The 18,092-nt window shown below is 35.2% G+C and overlaps 2 protein-coding genes across 2 annotated transcripts in view; one reads left to right on the plus strand and one right to left on the minus strand.

Moving 5' to 3' along the window:
* Nucleotides 1-359: 359 nt before the first annotated feature.
* LOC128217577 (thioredoxin-like protein 4B) lies at nt 360-8,158 on the minus strand. Its single transcript, XM_052924804.1, has 3 exons — nt 7,917-8,158; nt 2,925-3,076; nt 360-1,623 (listed from the first exon to the last, which is right to left on the minus strand). Exons 1-3 carry the CDS (start codon nt 8,049-8,051, stop codon nt 1,458-1,460), a joined length of 453 nt encoding a protein of 150 aa, XP_052780764.1. The 5' UTR covers nt 8,052-8,158; the 3' UTR covers nt 360-1,457.
* Nucleotides 8,159-8,163: 5 nt separating this feature from the next.
* LOC128217575 (TBC1 domain family member 30-like) overlaps nt 8,164-18,092 on the plus strand; it is a 54,819-nt gene continuing 44,890 nt past the window's right edge. Inside the window, exons 1-3 of the mRNA XM_052924798.1 lie at nt 8,164-8,392; nt 11,152-11,366; nt 12,516-12,680. Of these exons, the coding sequence (XP_052780758.1) occupies nt 8,295-8,392; nt 11,152-11,366; nt 12,516-12,680 (478 nt within the window). The 5' untranslated portion in view covers nt 8,164-8,294. The remainder of the gene's footprint in view (nt 8,393-11,151; nt 11,367-12,515; nt 12,681-18,092) is intronic.

Below are 18,092 nucleotides of genomic sequence, written 5' to 3' on the forward strand. Positions count from 1 at the left end.
AGACGGGGGGGATATCTTCCGGAAGGGCTATGGTCCTAGGGGCTAATGTCTGGGGGGCAATCATCCGGGGGGGATATTATCTGTACCTCGTAATCCCCAACTTTGTTATACAAAGTTTTGTGGAAGTGAACATCGCTTTTCTAGATTTAACGTGGTTTTCTAACTTCACATAATACAGTGATTCTAGTTCATATGCTAATAAAATCAGATAACCATATTTTAATATAAATGTATTTTAAATAAACCAACAACCCTCCAACACATGCATCATTTATGTCTGTTTTTTTCTTCTTTTCACAATATGGTTAATTCATTGGCTTTATCAGAATAATAAGATCTTTTTTATCTTCATTCTTCATTTTATTATCTTTTTTTTCTTCTTCACAATTGTAATCTGAAACATTAAGATAAGAATACATAATTACAATTAACAGCAATCAAGGCAACAACAATCAATACCAAGGCAAAAGCAGTATAATAAACAACAAACATAAATAAATACATATAATTTACATTGTGCAAATACTTACAATAATTGTTCATTTACCAAACATCCATCGAACCATTTTATTAATACTTTTAACATGTACATTTATACTTTTATATATTTATTACAATAGTTATTGCACCTTTATCGTTTACATGGCTGTCATCACAGACTTGGTCATAATATATGTACTAACAACAGTTAATAAAAAGAATAAATCTTCTTTTATCCTTTTCTTTATTTATTATATCTGACACATGCTTTACTGGTAAAGGTATCTTTAAAAAAAATCCATGCATATAAAAATCATTACATTTTAGTAATCTCTGAAAAATGAATAGCCCCACCATCTAAATAAACAATACTACAGGACTGAACACAAGGCTGAATTCTTTGTAACAGATGTTTAGATTCTTAATAATAAGGAATGCAGAAATGCGACAAAACCATGTTTGACAGAAGAATGTCAGCTTGTGTTGTGAGATTCAATTTGAATTGTTTTTATTTATTTATTGAAACAGTTACTTTGACCTTGACCCTAGAGACCTCAAATGCAACCCCAAGGAAGGTGAACACCTTTTTTTACCCCTCTAAATGAAAAATAAACAATGTCATTTCATTAATAAAAAATAAAAAAATTGAGTAACAAAAAAACATTGTCAGCGTTATCCTAATGTTCAAAACTAATACATTGTGTTATAAAAAAGGAGTTCTTTTACTTGGAACTTAAGTGAGCAGAAAAGCCGACATAAAACATTCAAGGATATCTGAAATCATTTAACTTAAAAATAATGAAGGAAGAAGTCAAGAATCTCTATTAGTAGAAAGTGTAGATCACTGTTAAACTTTAAACAACAGACGTCTTTGACATTAATAGACAGTCTGACACCAACAGTTTCAGTTTTACACTTTTCACCAGCCATGGTAAAATTGACAATGATAAAAATGTTGAATTCTTGATACAGCTGCATCAAAAGTCCTTATAAACCAGGTCATATTTCTGTAATGTTGTCGGATCGAGGGGACTCCGGACCATCACTTTGCCTTTCATGGCTCCTCGGAATATCACCTCCACAACATCAATCAAATCTTGCTTTGATTGGAATGTACCAATGAATTTTGTGTGGTCTGCAGTTCTGGAAAAGAAAGAAAGAAAAACAAAACAAGTGTTCTTCTGCTCAATATTCCATGCCAAACACAGGCTAAATTGTGCAGTAAATATTTATTTTACAAATAAAGTGAACAAAAGATGACATTTTATAAGTTCAAGAACTATTTCTATTATAATTTAATTGCTTCAAACATTTGATCCACATTGTTTACCAGGTATACACATTTTAAAAACTATTGACACAGTACAGCACTTCAAGACCTTGAAGTGACATTAAATAAATAAGAGGACCATGATGGTCCTAAGAGGACCATGATGGTCCTAAGAGGACCATGATGGTCCTTTATGACTCATATGAGAAAGTTTAGAGTTTATGGTCCGAATCAAATTACTCTACAAAAATAAGGAAGAATATATGCAGTTGCTACTAAAGTCACTTATTGCTTAGAAAGTCATTGGTTACTATGAATGTCTGTAGTTGCTAAGGAAGTAAATGGTTGCTAAAAAAGTCAATGGGTCGAACAGAAGAAAGAATTTGCTAAGGACATAAGTGATTACTTATATACCACTAGACAATGTTACACACCAAATATCTAACCTTTGGGCCTTTTTGTTTTATTTTTTCTATCTATCTGTATGTAAAAATAGGTGACCCCAGCAACGGAGCCTATACACTAATAACACTATGGGTATATTTTTAACAATTTTAGTAGAGGACCACTACATTAAACTTTACAGCAAATATCTAAGCTCTATGCCTTTCTGTTTCAGACAAGAAGTTTCATTTCTTTATATTTCTATGAAGAACAGGTGACCCCAGTTTGAGGCCAATTTTGATCCCAGGGTCATAATTTTAACAATCTTGGTAAATAACCACCATATGATGCTTTCCATCAAATATCAACAGTCTGGGGTCAGCTGTTTCAGCCAAGAAGATCTTCAAAAATTTCCCTGTATATCTCTATGTTAAACAAGGGACCCCTGGGGTATGGTCAATAATGACCTCAGCAGTGAAGCCATTGATGAAAGATGAATGCAGGCAATGCTTAAAAGCGGATCAAACTTTTGCTTTTATCCTATGATTCAACACGGGCTTTACGTTTGGAGATTCCTTATTTCTAAATTTGTCATATTTACTTTTATTTAAATGTCAACCTGTCAAGCACGACTAGCTATTAACTTCTCCGTTTATACAGATAGCGTCATAGAAAACATTAAATTTTGGAAGTATCAAAAGATATAGTCGTTTAGTGTGTTGAATCTTCATTTCTTAAAATCCTAAGACGTTACAATATTCTACTACTCTCCACCTGTGTAGCAACTTACCCCCAATCAACTTTGATGTGTTGAGCATTGAAGAAGAATATAGTTGCAGGTAAAAGTGTGATGTCAAAGTATCTTGTGTACACAGGCACTTTGTCCACATCCACCGTATAAATCTTTGCCATCTTTCCAAGATCGTCCACAGACTTTGCCAGCTGAAATAGATTTTATGATTAAATTAACTGTCCATGCCTTGAGTTATTCCCCCAAAGAGTATTATTTCCTTTTTGCAAGTTTTTACTGACTCAAAACATTTCAATGAGATGAAGGGTTTCATTTCTAAGATGGATAACCTGGTATGTAACAGGTTTCTAAAACATTTATAATCTCCTACTCAGTGATCTCCCCTGATACACTTCAATAGAGCTCAAAATCTAACTTGAATGAACAACAAAAAATCAACAATTTTAGCTATATAAAATCCAGCATGTGAGAAAGCCAGTTGCTTAGGTGACCACTGTTACCTCAAAGAAATGTAAATGCTCCCTTAATTTGCAATGCTAAATTTGATTAAATCATACCTCAAACAAGAGGCATATCAGTGCCTGTGCTCCACTGGCCAAAAGGTTCAAGCAAAGACCACTTAACGAACATTTTCGTCAAGTTTCATAGAAATACAATCATCAATTTTTGAGGAGAAGTTATTTAAAAAATTTTTTTACTTTAATAGCTCTGGCTGCCATGTTGTGCAGTGGACCGAAATGATTTGGGCAATTTGAGTAAAGGAGCACCAAACAAACATTTCTGTCAAGTTTTATCGAAAAAAGGTCATCGGTTTCGACGACAAGTCGTATAAAGTTTTTTTTATTTTTTAGCTCTGGCAGCCATGGTGTGCAGTGGACTGGAACCATTTAACAAATTTTGGTTAATGACCATCCAAGGAACATTTCTGTTAAGTTTCATCAAAATCTGATCATCGGTTTCTGAGAAGATGTTCTTTAAAGGTTTTTCTATTTTTTTTCCCTGGCAGCCATGTTTTGCAGCGGACCGGAACCATTTGAGCAATTTTGGTTAAGGACCACCCAAGGAACAATTCTGTCAAGTTTCATCAAAATCTGCCTATCCGTTTCAGAGGAGATGTCGTTTAAAGATTTTGCTATTTTTAGCTGTGGCGGCCATATTGTGCAATGGACCAGAACCATTTGAGCAATATTAATAAAGGACCACCCAAGGAACATTACTGTCAAGTTTCATCAAAATCTGCCGAACCGTTTCAGAGGAGATGTCGTTTAAAGATTTTGCTATTTTTAGCTCTGGCGGCCATATTGTGCAATGGACCTGAACCATTTGAGCAATTTTGGTAAAGGACCATCCAAGGAACATTTCTGTTAAGTTTCATCAAAATCTGATCATCGGTTTCTGAGAAGATGTTCTTTAAAGGTTTTTCTATTTTTTTGCCCTGGCAGCCATGTTGTGCAGCGGACCGGAACCATTTGAGCAATTTTGGTTAAGGACCATCCAAGGAACAATTCTGTCAAGTTTCATCAAAATCTGCCTATCCGTTTCAGAGGAGATGTCGTTTAAAGATTTTGCTATTTTTAGCTGTGGCGGCCATATTGTGCAATGGACCAGAACCATTTGAGCAATTTTAATAAAGGACCACCCAAGGAACATTACTGTCAAGTTTCATCAAAATCTGCCAAACCGTTTCAGAGGAGATGTCGTTTAAAGATTTTGCTATTTTTAGCTCTGGCGGCCATATTGTGCAATGGACCGGAACCATTTGAGCAATTTTGGTAAAGGACCATCCAAGGAACATTTCTATTAAGTTTCATCAAAATCTGATCATCGGTTTCTGAGAAGATGTTCTTTAAAGGTTTTTCTATTTTTTTGCCCTGGCGGCCATATTGTGCAATGGACCGGAACCATTTGAGCAATTTTGGTAAAGGACCACCAAAGGAACATTCCTGTGAAGTTTTGTCAAAATCCGCTTAACAGTTTCAGAGGAGATGTCGTTTAAAGTAAAAGTTTACGCACGCACGCACGCACGCACGCACGCACTCACGACGGACAATCTGTGACGACATAAGCTCCATGGCCTTCGGCCAGTGGAGCTAAAAAACTTAAGCCAACCCATATGAAACAACTTTTGTCTTTATCTTAATATTTACACCTCAACTTCCATTCCTTAAATGAACTGCCTTTCGGCAATTGCGTTCATTAGTCGAAGAACGCAACATTTCGGATATGTTCGGATCGCAATTCATCGCATAACAATATACATGAAAACTATTTATCTTGTTATTGTTTGTATTGCGTCAGCAGGTCCCGTAAAATATAAATCAACATTTTAGAAAGTGCTAAGTTATTATATTTTAAACGTTTTGTTGCCAAAAGTGTTTCAATTTTACGTTTAGAAGTGATTTCAAGTGGTTGATCTTTTCCCGCGTTATTGTGACGTCATTTGAAAAAAACAAATTAACAGTCGGGTCGTCCTATTTACAGAATGGGTAAAAAAGGATTACTGAAAGGTAATCCGAAATGAAATGAATGTTTTTTTAATAAAAAAATGAACTATTGGTGTAAATATAAGGAATGAATTGTGGGGTTGATTTCATTATCGGGGTATGAAAGCAATTGGGCTGGTCTAAGTGTGTGGAGTCCGAAGGACTCCACGCGTACTTTGACCAGCCCAATTGACACGTTCTTAACTTCTGATATGCTAAGTTCAAAATGATATTTGATGTTTCATAACCAATGCTAAAGAAATTAGATTAAAAAAAATATTTTAAAAGTTTTTTTATTTATGTATGTACATAATAAAAAGCCATTTATATATATAAACTTATATTAAGTCATGAAAATTTTCTTACATGTTAGATAATCATTAAAAATACCAAAAAATGCAAACCAATTTTATAAAGTCTATGGCGTCACACTAGGCCATGTAAGTCTGCTTAAGAGATCAGTATTGTAGAGAAGGAATTGCTGGTCAGTACTGCAAGGTTTTATATTTATTTTTGAGTGTGTGTTGTTTAATATCTGAGCAATAAAACTGCAACAATGGCAAATAATTTATTGGTTACGTGCCCGATTCCCTAGCCCAGTGGCTGTGTTAATCTATCGAAACATTGTACGTCATAGATTGCTAGGTTACTGCTAGTAAGCTTATTTATACTCGCACTCCAGCCTTGCCCATTGGCTGAGTGCTCCGATATCATATAAACTAGTGTTTTAGCCAGGAATTAAAAGGGCTGGGTGGGCCAAAAAAAGGGCAGGGTGGGCCAAAATAGGGGCATGATGCTTTCTTAAATGAGAAAACAATGCGCACAATATTAGCTTTGTATTGTTGTAAAACGACCATGTACCTTATCAAAGTACATGCATATTCATGCACACATTATAGTAATATCCCTACAGAATACTCTTAATTCTTCTTCCTTGTTCATTTTCACTTCAGACACTTTCTTAATCATCTCAGGTTCGTGTCAACAGGGCTCTTACAAGGCTGATTTTTTCGGGAGAAGTCACTTCTCCCACCAGTCAAATTAGGGAGAAGTGGGGAGACTTTATAAGGAGAAGAGATACTTATGTCAAAACCTGAGATAAATATTGTGCCATGCCACAAAACTTTAAATTCACATTTACTTCGATTGCTGTTACTAGACGGAATGTTAAAAAAAGTGTTCTATCAAAAGTGTACTTGTCTAGAGTCTCCTTTTTGCAATGTAAAGTTTACCTCCAAAAAGCGTCTAAAATAAAAACAAAGACATATAAAAAAAATACCATTTGAAACAATCAGAATGGCCTTATATATGAGCTGTTAAAAACATTTAAGTGCAAGGGGCGAATCTTATTTTGGTACGATCAGGACAGGGTATGAATGTCTCATTCAGCTTTGCTGTTGTTTACTTGTCTTTGGTTATATAAATTTCAATATGCTGACATTTTAAAACAAAATGACATTTAAAATCTCTATCCTTCATGAAAAACTCACTAATACTTAATAATAGAACTTGAAAATCGAGAAATAAACTCCGAAAAATGTTATGACAAAATGGCGGTGACTCGCCGAATCTTCTACTTCTACGTAAGTAAACGCTATAAAAGCAAATAAAAAAGTTTTGAGATTACAAAACAAATTTTCATTATGAACATTCTACACAAAAACTATCAGATATTGGTCATGAAGTCAAGCATTTGATTTTCTTAGCGCCACCGTCTGTTTTTCAATGAACGTCTCCTTCAAACGAAACAATGTTTTAAATGGTGTGCCTTGTTTTTACACTGCAAGTATCAATTGTTTACTAATGCTTGACAACATTTTTCATCAATTCTTTGCTTTTTCTATCGCAATTTAACAAACTTTTAATCATTTGACCAGTGTCTTCTCTGATTGGTTAAAATGGGACGTTTCGATAATTGGATGATAGACGACCCAATTATGTGATTAGGAGATTACCGATTATAAATGGCTAAATTAATTAAATTTGTAACAACATCGTCATCAAATATCGACATTTAGAGGTACAACTTCAATGTCTCAGACAAGGAATAATGTGTCATAATGAACAGCAATTAGCACCCTGATTATAAGTGTGAATTACTGTTAATCAGACCCGCGGTGATGACGGTCATGTGCCTTAGCACGCACTGATCTGTGACAGATTAGGAAACATCGACATTGACTATAAGTGCATTAATGTGGCTAAGTGCACAGACAGAATGTAACCCTGGTTAGAGCAACCCTAGTTCTTTAACATGAACCAGTGTATGGCACTGTCACATGGGACCCCCATTGTACATCCTTCCGGGTAGACGATTATTATTTTTAGTGGAACCTACGACCCCTGGTTTGACAGTCAAGTGTGTTACCACTAGACCATGGATCGAGGTGGCGCTCTTCTACATAGCTTTGGATAGTATTTGGTTGCCAGGCAATAGAAAGTGGACAGATTAAGCAACGCAACTCTGAATTACGTGCCTAATGCCAAATAGCTTGTGATTGATTTAGGTCACGAAAATATATGACATAAAATAGTAATAAGTGTTTACAATGTGATCAAGTTGTAAGCACACTGGATCTTCATCTTTTCCAAATCTCAACACTAAAACGAGTTCTTCGGTATGACGAATAACGTTGTCAACATCTTGTTTGGATTGTAAATGTGGTAAAAGGTAGCTGGCCATGGTGAAACTTGATTTCTAACTTCCGCCCGGGGTACTGGTTCCCTATGTTTGTTCCCGAACACGCGAAAATCTTCGAAAAACACAAAGATCATCCGAAAAAATGTAAACATGGCAAGATGGCAGATGCAAGTTTCAACATTTGTCAAAGTTTTATTGCTGTTTTAATCCGTATTTTAAATGCCATTTGTTAACTGTCCAACGAGTATATTCAATTAAGTTTATAGATGCATCAGATACGCTGTCATGTCTGAAGAGCCCATTTTAAGCCATCTGTTCCCTATAGAAAGTCCACAGATTCTGTTCCATCAAAACAAACCTCCATTGGCATTGCCAGGAGAAAGGTAATGATTATTTCTCGAGAAAGGCTTGTGAAAAATCCTTGCATTCTTTAGTTCAATTGCACGACAAGCTCAAATGTTCTGTTAACAAGTTCATGTTTTACTGTACTAATCCATATTTTTCGCTTAAGCTAGCGTCTAGGACCAATAATACAGTAATCCTACTACCAGCTAGCGTACATCTAACATAAATTGAGTCACCAAAGCTTGTTCAACAATAAACACATACTGGTAAATTGCAGTTGTCCCCACATAATCTTTAGTACCTACGGTCTTCATTAGTCTTGTATGTCATTGCAAAGTTTTAATTACTTATCGAGTATATAAAGTTATGTGTGTATATGCGAGCCAAACAAACAAACACCAGATAGCCGAGCTTTCTGGCGTAATGAAACAAACACCAACAGATCCCTTCAGGGAAAAGAATGCTCGACCCTGAAGGGGTCCACTGGTCTTTATATACACTAACTTTTCTATTCTCACATAGCCCAGTATTTGCTAATTTGCATATTACCAACCAAGTTTACATCCGGTATGAACGTACTTCCGTTTTATACGGAATATTATTATGAATGCACCTCCGCCGCTGTAGACCTCTGCCGCCTACAGGGGACCGTTACACTTCAACCATCAGGAAATTAGAGCATTAAAGATTGTTGAAGTTCCAACTTACTATGCCTCACAGGACAGCTGAGCTTTCTAGCAAGTGCATAGAAGTGGAGACTATGAACGCACATCCGCCGCATACAGCGGACCGTTACAGTACCTACAATGCAGTCCATATAAACAGGCGCTTCAGGGTCTTTTTATTTTTTGGCAAAGTCTCGATGGATGGATGGATGGACGGACGGACGGACGGACTTATTTATTTATTTATTTATTTATTTATTTCAATAAGGAATGCACATACATAGACATTTAAAATAAACAACATGCATAGTAAATAACATTATACATACATGATATTAGATGTATTAGATATTAGATTAGATTACATGTGGCTAGTTGGTTACCATTAGCTTCATCATGGTCTAAACTCACAGTGTGTCCAGCATGGCTTATTCAATTTCTATTTTGCAGTAAACATTAAAATAAACAGTCAAAGATGACTGCTTGATGGAAGAAAAACATGGGAACCACTTTTCGTTTTGTTAAAGCCTTTCAAAACAAATTACAAACAAATGCCTCAGAGAAAAGATATCATTTATTTTAAAAAGGCAAGGCAAGATAAATAAACATGTTTGCAGAGCTTTTTAATCATTACAAATCATTACAAACTGGACAATTATCACATTTTTGTCTGAATCCTGGGTACCAAATAGTAAAAAAAAAGGATTCATTAATGTGTAAATATGTGGACATATGAGTCCAATTACTATTGTTTTGTTTTTCTAATACAACAAAACATAGATAAAAATAGAAAAGCTGTTTTGTTTTCTGTTTTTCAATTGTTAACACAGTAACAAAATTAGAAAAAGATATATTAAATCGTCATCATCATCATCATCATGTTAAATGATTAATATGATCTTATTATTTTTGGTCCCCTGCTTCTGCAAATGGTGTTGCTTAAGTGTTATTTTAATTATAATATAGTTTATGAAGATGAAAATAAGTTGAATTGGGTGGTATGATGATGTTGATGATGAGTATGATGATGATGGGGCTATTGTTGACACAAGACTTCAAATCAAAGGCTTTTATTGGCCCCATCGTTGGAGTCTTTCTAGATTTTGGGTCGGTCAGTTCATGGGACTCTTCTTTTCAGCTGAAAAAAACTTAGTGTTTGAAAATCGGACTCAATTTGCTATCGATAATCAAATGGAATCGGACCAAGCATTTCGATTTACTATCGGACCATAATAGAAAGTTAAAAATATAATTTGGGAATACATTCTTAATACGTAGTATTATCATGATCATTTAAATGTTTAACCTGGGGTCAATTAGTGTGATACTATAGTCATGCTTATTGGAACAGTTAACAAATTTCCAAAAACTTGTAGTGACTTTAATACTTCCACAAATGAACATAACAACAAAACACATATATCAGATGCAAAATGATGCACACCGTATCAAGTACAATTAAATTACCGCATTACAAAACAGGTTATTACCGAAATCAATAAAAGCGACATTGATTTTGGACAACCACTATCGATTGTCGCTGACATTACATTGTCAACAACAATTTATCGATTGTACTCGATAAGCATTTCATCACTAGTGGCTCTATACATAATACATTGAAAATAATTATTTAGTAGGGCATACATCTACAGTATTTTAGTATTCCTTCATCTATTGAGGTGTAAACAATTATTTACATGTACAGTACTTAGCTTATATTTACCATTATGAAATGACTGAAAATGTCCTTGATAACATTAAAATGAAAGTATCCATGCATGACAATTTGTTTATATATAATAACTATTTTTACTTATCGTTTGCTAAGGTGTTTTTAAGCAAATTACTTGCCTTATATGAAATTTTTAAAAACTAAAAAATAATCCTATTAACTAAATGATTAAATTTGTAAAATTAAAGTGAAAAATTGCTCACATTTCTAGAGCTTGTTTTTTGCTCGGAAAGTATGTGGCCATTACCTGAAATACGTTTGTTATATCATAGAAATTATTAATTTACAACTGTATACTTATATAAAGACTGTGATATCAAAAATATATTTGAATTTATACTGTGATATCAAAAATATATTTGAATATATATCTATATTTCAAATGCTTGCCTTTCAGACCTCCGTTTGAGAGTCAATCATCCATAGTTGACGGACTGCTATCTGAGATCTACGACCGCTGGCATGACCATCGACACGACAGTTTTGACAGTGACACGTTCACAGAGTACTCGAGTACGGCAGAATTTGCCTCATGGCGGAGAGCGTCGGGCAGCGTGGAGATTGGGGGTCGACTTCTAGGGAGCCTGAATAGGGCTAACCTGAAAGATTATGGTAGTAAAACATCACCAAATCTATGAAATAATTATTGCTTGAAGAAATTTTATTCTATATGTTACTGAAGAAAAATAAGAAATACCAAGTAGATGCTTTTAATTGTAACGATTTATTTATTGAGAGTCAGTCATCCATAGTGATTTATTGAAAGACAATGGTGAATTTAAAAAGGGTAAACTTTCTATTTATCAAAATATGATTTCAATGTTCGGACATTTCAGCCCTTTGTCTATGATAAACTTGCCAGAAATGTTACCATAGTCATTATGTTTATGTAGAGGAAGTCCCATAACTTTCACAGTAGTAGTTTTTGAGTTATACACATTTTTTTAACAAAGTAAGAAAACACAAGGGTTTAACATTTTCTCTACTGCACTCTTGAAATAATAAGAAAAAATGTTACTTTCAGTGTAAGATTGCAATATATTTCGTCTTGTGAAACCAAAGGTAAACATTTCACTCTTGTTAAAACCAGTTGTGAAATACATGCTGAAATTTGATGCTCACACAGAAAATAAAATGCTATCTTGCTCTGAAAAAATCATCCTCTATAAAATCTATATACATTTGTAGCAGGAAGGATAATGCTGAATTTAAAAAAAACAGTATTGTTTTTCTTACCTCCCCTGCAGTAAATGCGATGGTTAAGAAATCAGAATACCATGCAGGTCGTACAACTTTGTTGTGACAGAAGTAACTTGATTTATTTACATGAAGTTCATTGGAATATGTCAGATACTGTGAAATATAATTTTAACTTATAAAACAATAATATAACATGTAATAGTTAGATAATGTGAAGCCAACTCTTAATGATTAAGAATGGGCATAATAAACATAGCAAAATAGACCTTCTTTATCATTTAGATTCTACTTTAGGTCATTGAACTGACTTAGAACACATCCTCATTGGCTGGAACATTGTCAATAAAAACTCTGACATACAGAGGGTGTATAGGATAAGTGTCAGTTTGTGGACCTTTAAACATCGGCGAAAGTTGAAATTCTATCTGCAATTTCATTGGCTGAAAATGTAGGTTGTTTTCTACATTTAGATAGTGTTTAATGAAACTTAATTGCAATGTTTGCACACTGGAATATATATATTACACAACATCAATAAAACACATTTGTTTCAAACCTCAGGTGCGGTCCAGCTTCGCAAGCTGATATCGGACATGACACGCCAGGTTAACCAGATATCCGCCAAACTGGTTCGGCAGTTAAAGCGACGAGAGAGGCGAATGTCCAAACTCCAGAATAACTGCGACATCGTAACAGCCTTCATCCAGGCTTCGTCACCAAAGAGAAGTTAGTACATATACATCCAAACTTTTTTCCCGTGCCTCCAATGTCTAGCAGTTCTTGTTTGGAACAGTGGGTATTTTTTATTCTTTGCGTTCATAGTATCCAATCTCTCTTTTCCTGTAAAAAATAATCATTAAGTTCAAAGAATCATATTTTTCAAATAGAAACATTGATCCGTCATTAAGGTAGGTCTAGCAAATACCAAATTTTGCATGTCGTTAATTCATCCCAAATTCAATTGCCAAAAACTAATGCCATGTGCAGATGATCCATATGGGTTTAATGGCTAGCTATACGTTTCTATCATAATGCAAAATGATCTGTTTGTTTACGCTTACATTCCTGCTTTGCCCGTAAAGTCCCACTTGTTTCAAGGAAAGTAAAAACGATATTCTACTGTTCCAAACTTAGATAAAGGCTGAGGTGATATCTTTGAATGGAGACCTGTAAGATATCACTTAAGTACTTGTGTTTAATTATGGATTATCTTAGTCAACAGATATGGATTAACTTAATATTGACCTTCTTAAGGATATTCGCCCACCAACCCCTATTTAGTTTATCATGGCTCTTCAAAATTTTAGATAAATCTATTAAGTCACAAATTTATTCATTCATGCACTAGAAAACAGTGTGTTGATACTAGAAGTACCAAATCACTGTATACTCCTATGTTGCTTAGTAACTTATCCTCCATGAATTGATATCATCAATAGAGTCTAATCATTGAGTTGAATAAAATTTCATTTTTTGTTTCAAGATAAATGCATATGTATGTAAGTGATTCTAATGCAGAGGAAAATAATAGCAGTCTGATACATAATATTGGGCCTGTAGAACTTTGTTAAAGTTTGCAACGTTGTTAATGGCATCATTGCTTACTTTAAAGGTTTTGAGATATTTATATATTTAAACAAAACATGTACACCTGAAACACTTGTCTTGATTCTTGTTCGAAATACTGCAGCTCAAATATGTGTCCTTGAGAATCTTCCAGACCAATACAGATTTGAAATATATCAACAATGTTGTACACAACGCTATTAAATTAGCAATGTTCTGAATATCGGCCCAATGTCTCCTTATTTTTACATAACAGTAAAATATCACATTCAAACATATTTATTCTTTTTTAGGAAACACTAAGTCTTGTTTTAATATGAGGGTTGCTGGGGAGAGTCTTGTTTGAATATGAGGGTTGCTGGGGAGAGTCTTGTTTGAATATGAGGGTTGCTGGGGAGAGTCTTGTTTGAATATGAGGGTTGCTGGGGAGAGTCTTGTTTGAATATGAGGGTTGCTGGGAAAAGTCTTGTTTGAATATGAGGGTTCCTGGGAAAAGTCTTGTTTGAATATGAGGGTTGCTGGGGAGAGTCTTGTTTCAATATGAGGGTTGCTGGGGAGAGTCTTGTTTCAATATGAGGGTTGCTGGGGAGTTTTGTAGAAAATGTTTGAAAAATGTTATTCCCTCAAAATTTAAAGACATTATATCTTTACCAGTAACAAGTAAATGTCTGTTTTCCAAATCATCACTTCTTTTGGTCAGTAACTGGAAGCAACATAGCATTACGAATAATTGTTAAGTTTTGCATCAATCTGAAAATTATTCACCAGTGGCGCTATATGGTAAATTGGAATATCTCATACTCTTACAAAGTGAAGAAAGACATTTGTCTACAGCTGGATGATTTATTAAGGAAAACAGCAGACCACAATTCGAAGCTGACAAGAGTCAAGGTCGGCTAGCCACCGTAGTGAATAGAAACAAGAGTCCTAGCTGAAAAACCATTTTCCCATATTTACGTTTGATGTTTAAGACCCTAAAGCTCATTATTCTATGAGGGTTCGTAACTTTCGAACCTGAATTTTAAAAACTGTGAACTGATATTATGTCACCAGAATTTGATCACTAGTTTCCCGATATTTGTAAGCAAAAATTGATTCATTCCAAGACAAAAAATAAAAAAAGTTGTCAAAATGGTCAATCTGTGAGAGTGCAGTTTTAACAAACATTTTAACAGATTTGCTCTAAGTTAAAAGTTACACAAAATTAAACAAAGATAACTTCATCTGTTTTTATAGAAAATACCCAGCTACATTTATTAAGCAATCAGAATTGTGTGATTACTAAAGAACAAAAAATATGGTTCTAAGGAAAGTCTTTACAAAAACATGAGATGAAAAGTATGTACCATTATGAATAATTTAAAGCGATATAACAATATAAAATAATCATACCTATTGTTGTTATTTCCATATTTGCCTCTGTCAACAGCATTATCGAATGACGTCAGTATCCAGGCTTGTTATCAAGTGGGAAGAATTTGTTAAAAGTATTGGTATATTGGATTTTTTTCGCTGTCTTTGTCGTTGAGATCTGCCAAGAATGCTCGAGTCTGTCAAAATATTAGTCTTTATGTGAAATTTGCCATCTGCTCAATGTCATGCACATCAGTTTTTACTGCTGCTTGATTTTACTTCATTTCAAATTGGTTTCCATTTGTGTTTTATATAATTTCCTGCTGTTGTTTTTTCAATTCCAGAGACACTGGTAATTCATGGAAATAAATTTGAAATGCTTATGGTTAAGCCAGGAATATCTTGGATTTTTTTTTATTTATTGCCAATCTGTTAGATTTCCGTCTAATTTTCAGGCGGCAGGGTAATTTCATGAAATTTTGAGATATTAAAATGTCCGCTGCTCTCACAATCAAGACCTTTAAGTAGTCACTATATTTTCCTGGTTCTTTCCTGGTTATTAATTTCATTGAAATGAGACAAAGTTTGTCATGGCCCTGGTGATTGTAAGAAAATAATGATGTTTATGGCTGTTGGTTTCAGATGTGACTTTTCAGTAGTCATTGCTTTATGACTGTTGGTTTCAGATGTGACTTTTCAGTAGTCACTACTTTATGACTGTTGGTTTCAAATGTGTCTTTTCAATAGTCACTACTTTAGGACTGTTTGTTCCAAATGTGACTTTCCAGTAGCCACTACTTTATGACTGTTGGTTTCAGATGCGACTTTTCAGTAGTCACTACTTTATGACTGTTGGTTTCAGATGCGACTTTTCAGTAGTCACTACTTTATGACTGTTGGGTATCAAATGTGACTTTTCAGTAGTCACTACTTAAGGGTGGTTGGGGTATCAAATGTGACTTTTCAGTAGTCACTACTTAAGGATGGTTGGGGTATCAAATGTGACTTTTCAGTAGTCACTACTTAAGGATGGTTGGGGTATCAAATGTGACTTTTCAGTAGTCACTACTTAAGGATGGTTGGGGTATCAAATGTGACTTTTCAGTAGTCACTACTTTATGACTGTTGGGTTTCATATGTGATTTTTCAGTAGTCACTACTTTATGACTGTTGGGTATCAATGTGACTTTTCAGTAGTCACTACTTTATGACTGTTGGGTATCAATGTGACTTTTCAGTAGTCACTACTTTATGACTGTTGGTTTTAAATATGACTTTTCAGTAGTCACTACTTTATGACTGTTGGGTTTAAATGTGACTTTTCAGTAGTCACTTCTTTAGGACTGTTGTTTTCGAATGTGAGTTTTCAGTAGTCACTACTTTATGGCTATTTGTTTCGAATGTGACTTAAGTAATCACTACTTTGTGACTGTTGGTTTCAAATGTGTATTTTAGGAAAAACTTTTTTATGACTGTTGGTTTTAAATGCGACATTAATTTAAGTACACACTACATTATGACTGTTGGTTTTAAATGCGACATTTAAGTACACACTACATTATGACTGTTGGTTTTAAATGCGACATTTAAGTACACACTACATTATGACTGTTGGTTTTAAATGCGACATTTAAGTACACACTACATTATGACTGTTGGTTTTAAATGCGACATTTAAGTACACACTACATTATGACTGTTGGTTTTAAATGTTACGTTAATGTAGTCACTACTTCATAACTGTTGGTTTAAATTGGATTTTTAAGTTGTAAGTACTTTATGAACGTTGGTTTTTCAAATGTGACTTGTAAATCTTTTTTTTTGTTTCTGATAATTATTTTTACATCAATCAGGTTGTTTTAATATCTTCTTGTCAAAACAGTCTCCTGTTTTATGCATTTTATATTTTCTAACTTAAATTGTTTTGGAATATGCTGAGCTTTAAGTATAGACAATTAAATGCAAATTTAAGTTATCTAACTGTTGTGCAGCATTGTCAAGCATCAGGGACGGCAATTTCAAGTTGGATATATTTTTTATGCCCCCCTTCGAAGAAGAGGGGTATATTGCTTTGCACAGGCATGTCGGTCGGTCGGTCGGTCGGTAGACCAAAGCTTGTCCGAGTGATAACTCAACAATTCCTGGACGTATGGTCATCAAACTTCACATGAAGGTTGGGCCTGACCAGTAGATGACCCCTATTGATTTTGGGGGTCATCGGGTCAAAGGTCAAGGTCACAGTGACCTTTAATGGTAAAATAATTTTAAAGCTTGTCCGAGTGATAACTCAACAATGCCTGCACCAATGGCCCTCAAACTTGACATGGAGGTTGGGCCTGACCAGTAGATGACCCCTATTGTTTTGGGGGGTCATCAGACCAAAGGTCAAGGTCACAGTGACCTTGAATGGTAAAAGGTCGTCCGAGTGATAACTTGACAATGCCTGCACCCATGGCCCTCAAACTTGACTTGGCGGTTGGGCCTGACCAGTAGCTGACCCCTATTGTTTTTGGGGCTCATCAGGTCAAAGGTCAAGTTCACAGTGACCTTGAATGGTAAAAGGTTGTCCGAGTGATAACTCAACAATGCCGGCACCCATGGCCCTCATAATTGAATTGGAGGTTGGGCCTGACCAGGAGATGACCCCTATTGTTTTTGGGGGTCATCGGGCCAAAGGTCAAGGTCACAGTGACCTTGAATGGTAAAAGGTTGTCCGAGTGATAATTCGACAATGCCTGCACCCATGGCCCTCATAATTGAATTGGAGGTTGGGCCTGACCAGTAGAAGACCCCTATTGTTTTTGGGTGTCATCGGGCCAAAGGTCAAGGTCACAGTCACCTTGAATGGTTAAAGGTTTTCCTTGTGATAACATGACAATGCCTGCACCCATGGCCCTCAAACTTGACTTGGAATTGGGCCTGACCAGTACATGACCCCTTTTGTTTTTGGGGGTCATCTGGCCAAAGGTCAAGGTCACAGTCACCTTGAATGGTAAAAGGTTGTCCGAGTGATAACTCGACAATGCCTGCACCCATGGCCCTCAAACTTGACTTGGAGAATTGGCCCGACCAGGAGATGACCCCTATGGTTTTTGGGGGTCATCTGGCCAAAGGTCAAGTTCACAGTGACCTGGAATGGTAAAAGGTTGTCCGAGTGATAACTCGACAATGCCTGCACCCATGGCCCTCAAACTTGACTTGGAGGTTGAGCCTGGCCAG

Source organism: Mya arenaria, chromosome 14, assembly GCF_026914265.1.
Source record: "Mya arenaria isolate MELC-2E11 chromosome 14, ASM2691426v1".
In the NCBI taxonomy this organism is placed as follows: domain Eukaryota; kingdom Metazoa; phylum Mollusca; class Bivalvia; order Myida; family Myidae; genus Mya; species Mya arenaria.

Coding starts and splice junctions, on each gene's coding strand:
- LOC128217577 (XM_052924804.1), bottom strand. CDS start 8,051: ATGGCCAGCTACCTTTTACCACATTTACAATCCAAACAAGATGTTGAC. Junction 3,077..7,916: donor GCTTACAACTTGATCACATT/GTAAACACTTAT, acceptor AATCTATTTCAG/CTGGCAAAGTCTGTGGACGA. Junction 1,624..2,924: donor CACATCAAAGTTGATTGGGG/GTAAGTTGCTAC, acceptor TTTCTTTTCCAG/AACTGCAGACCACACAAAAT.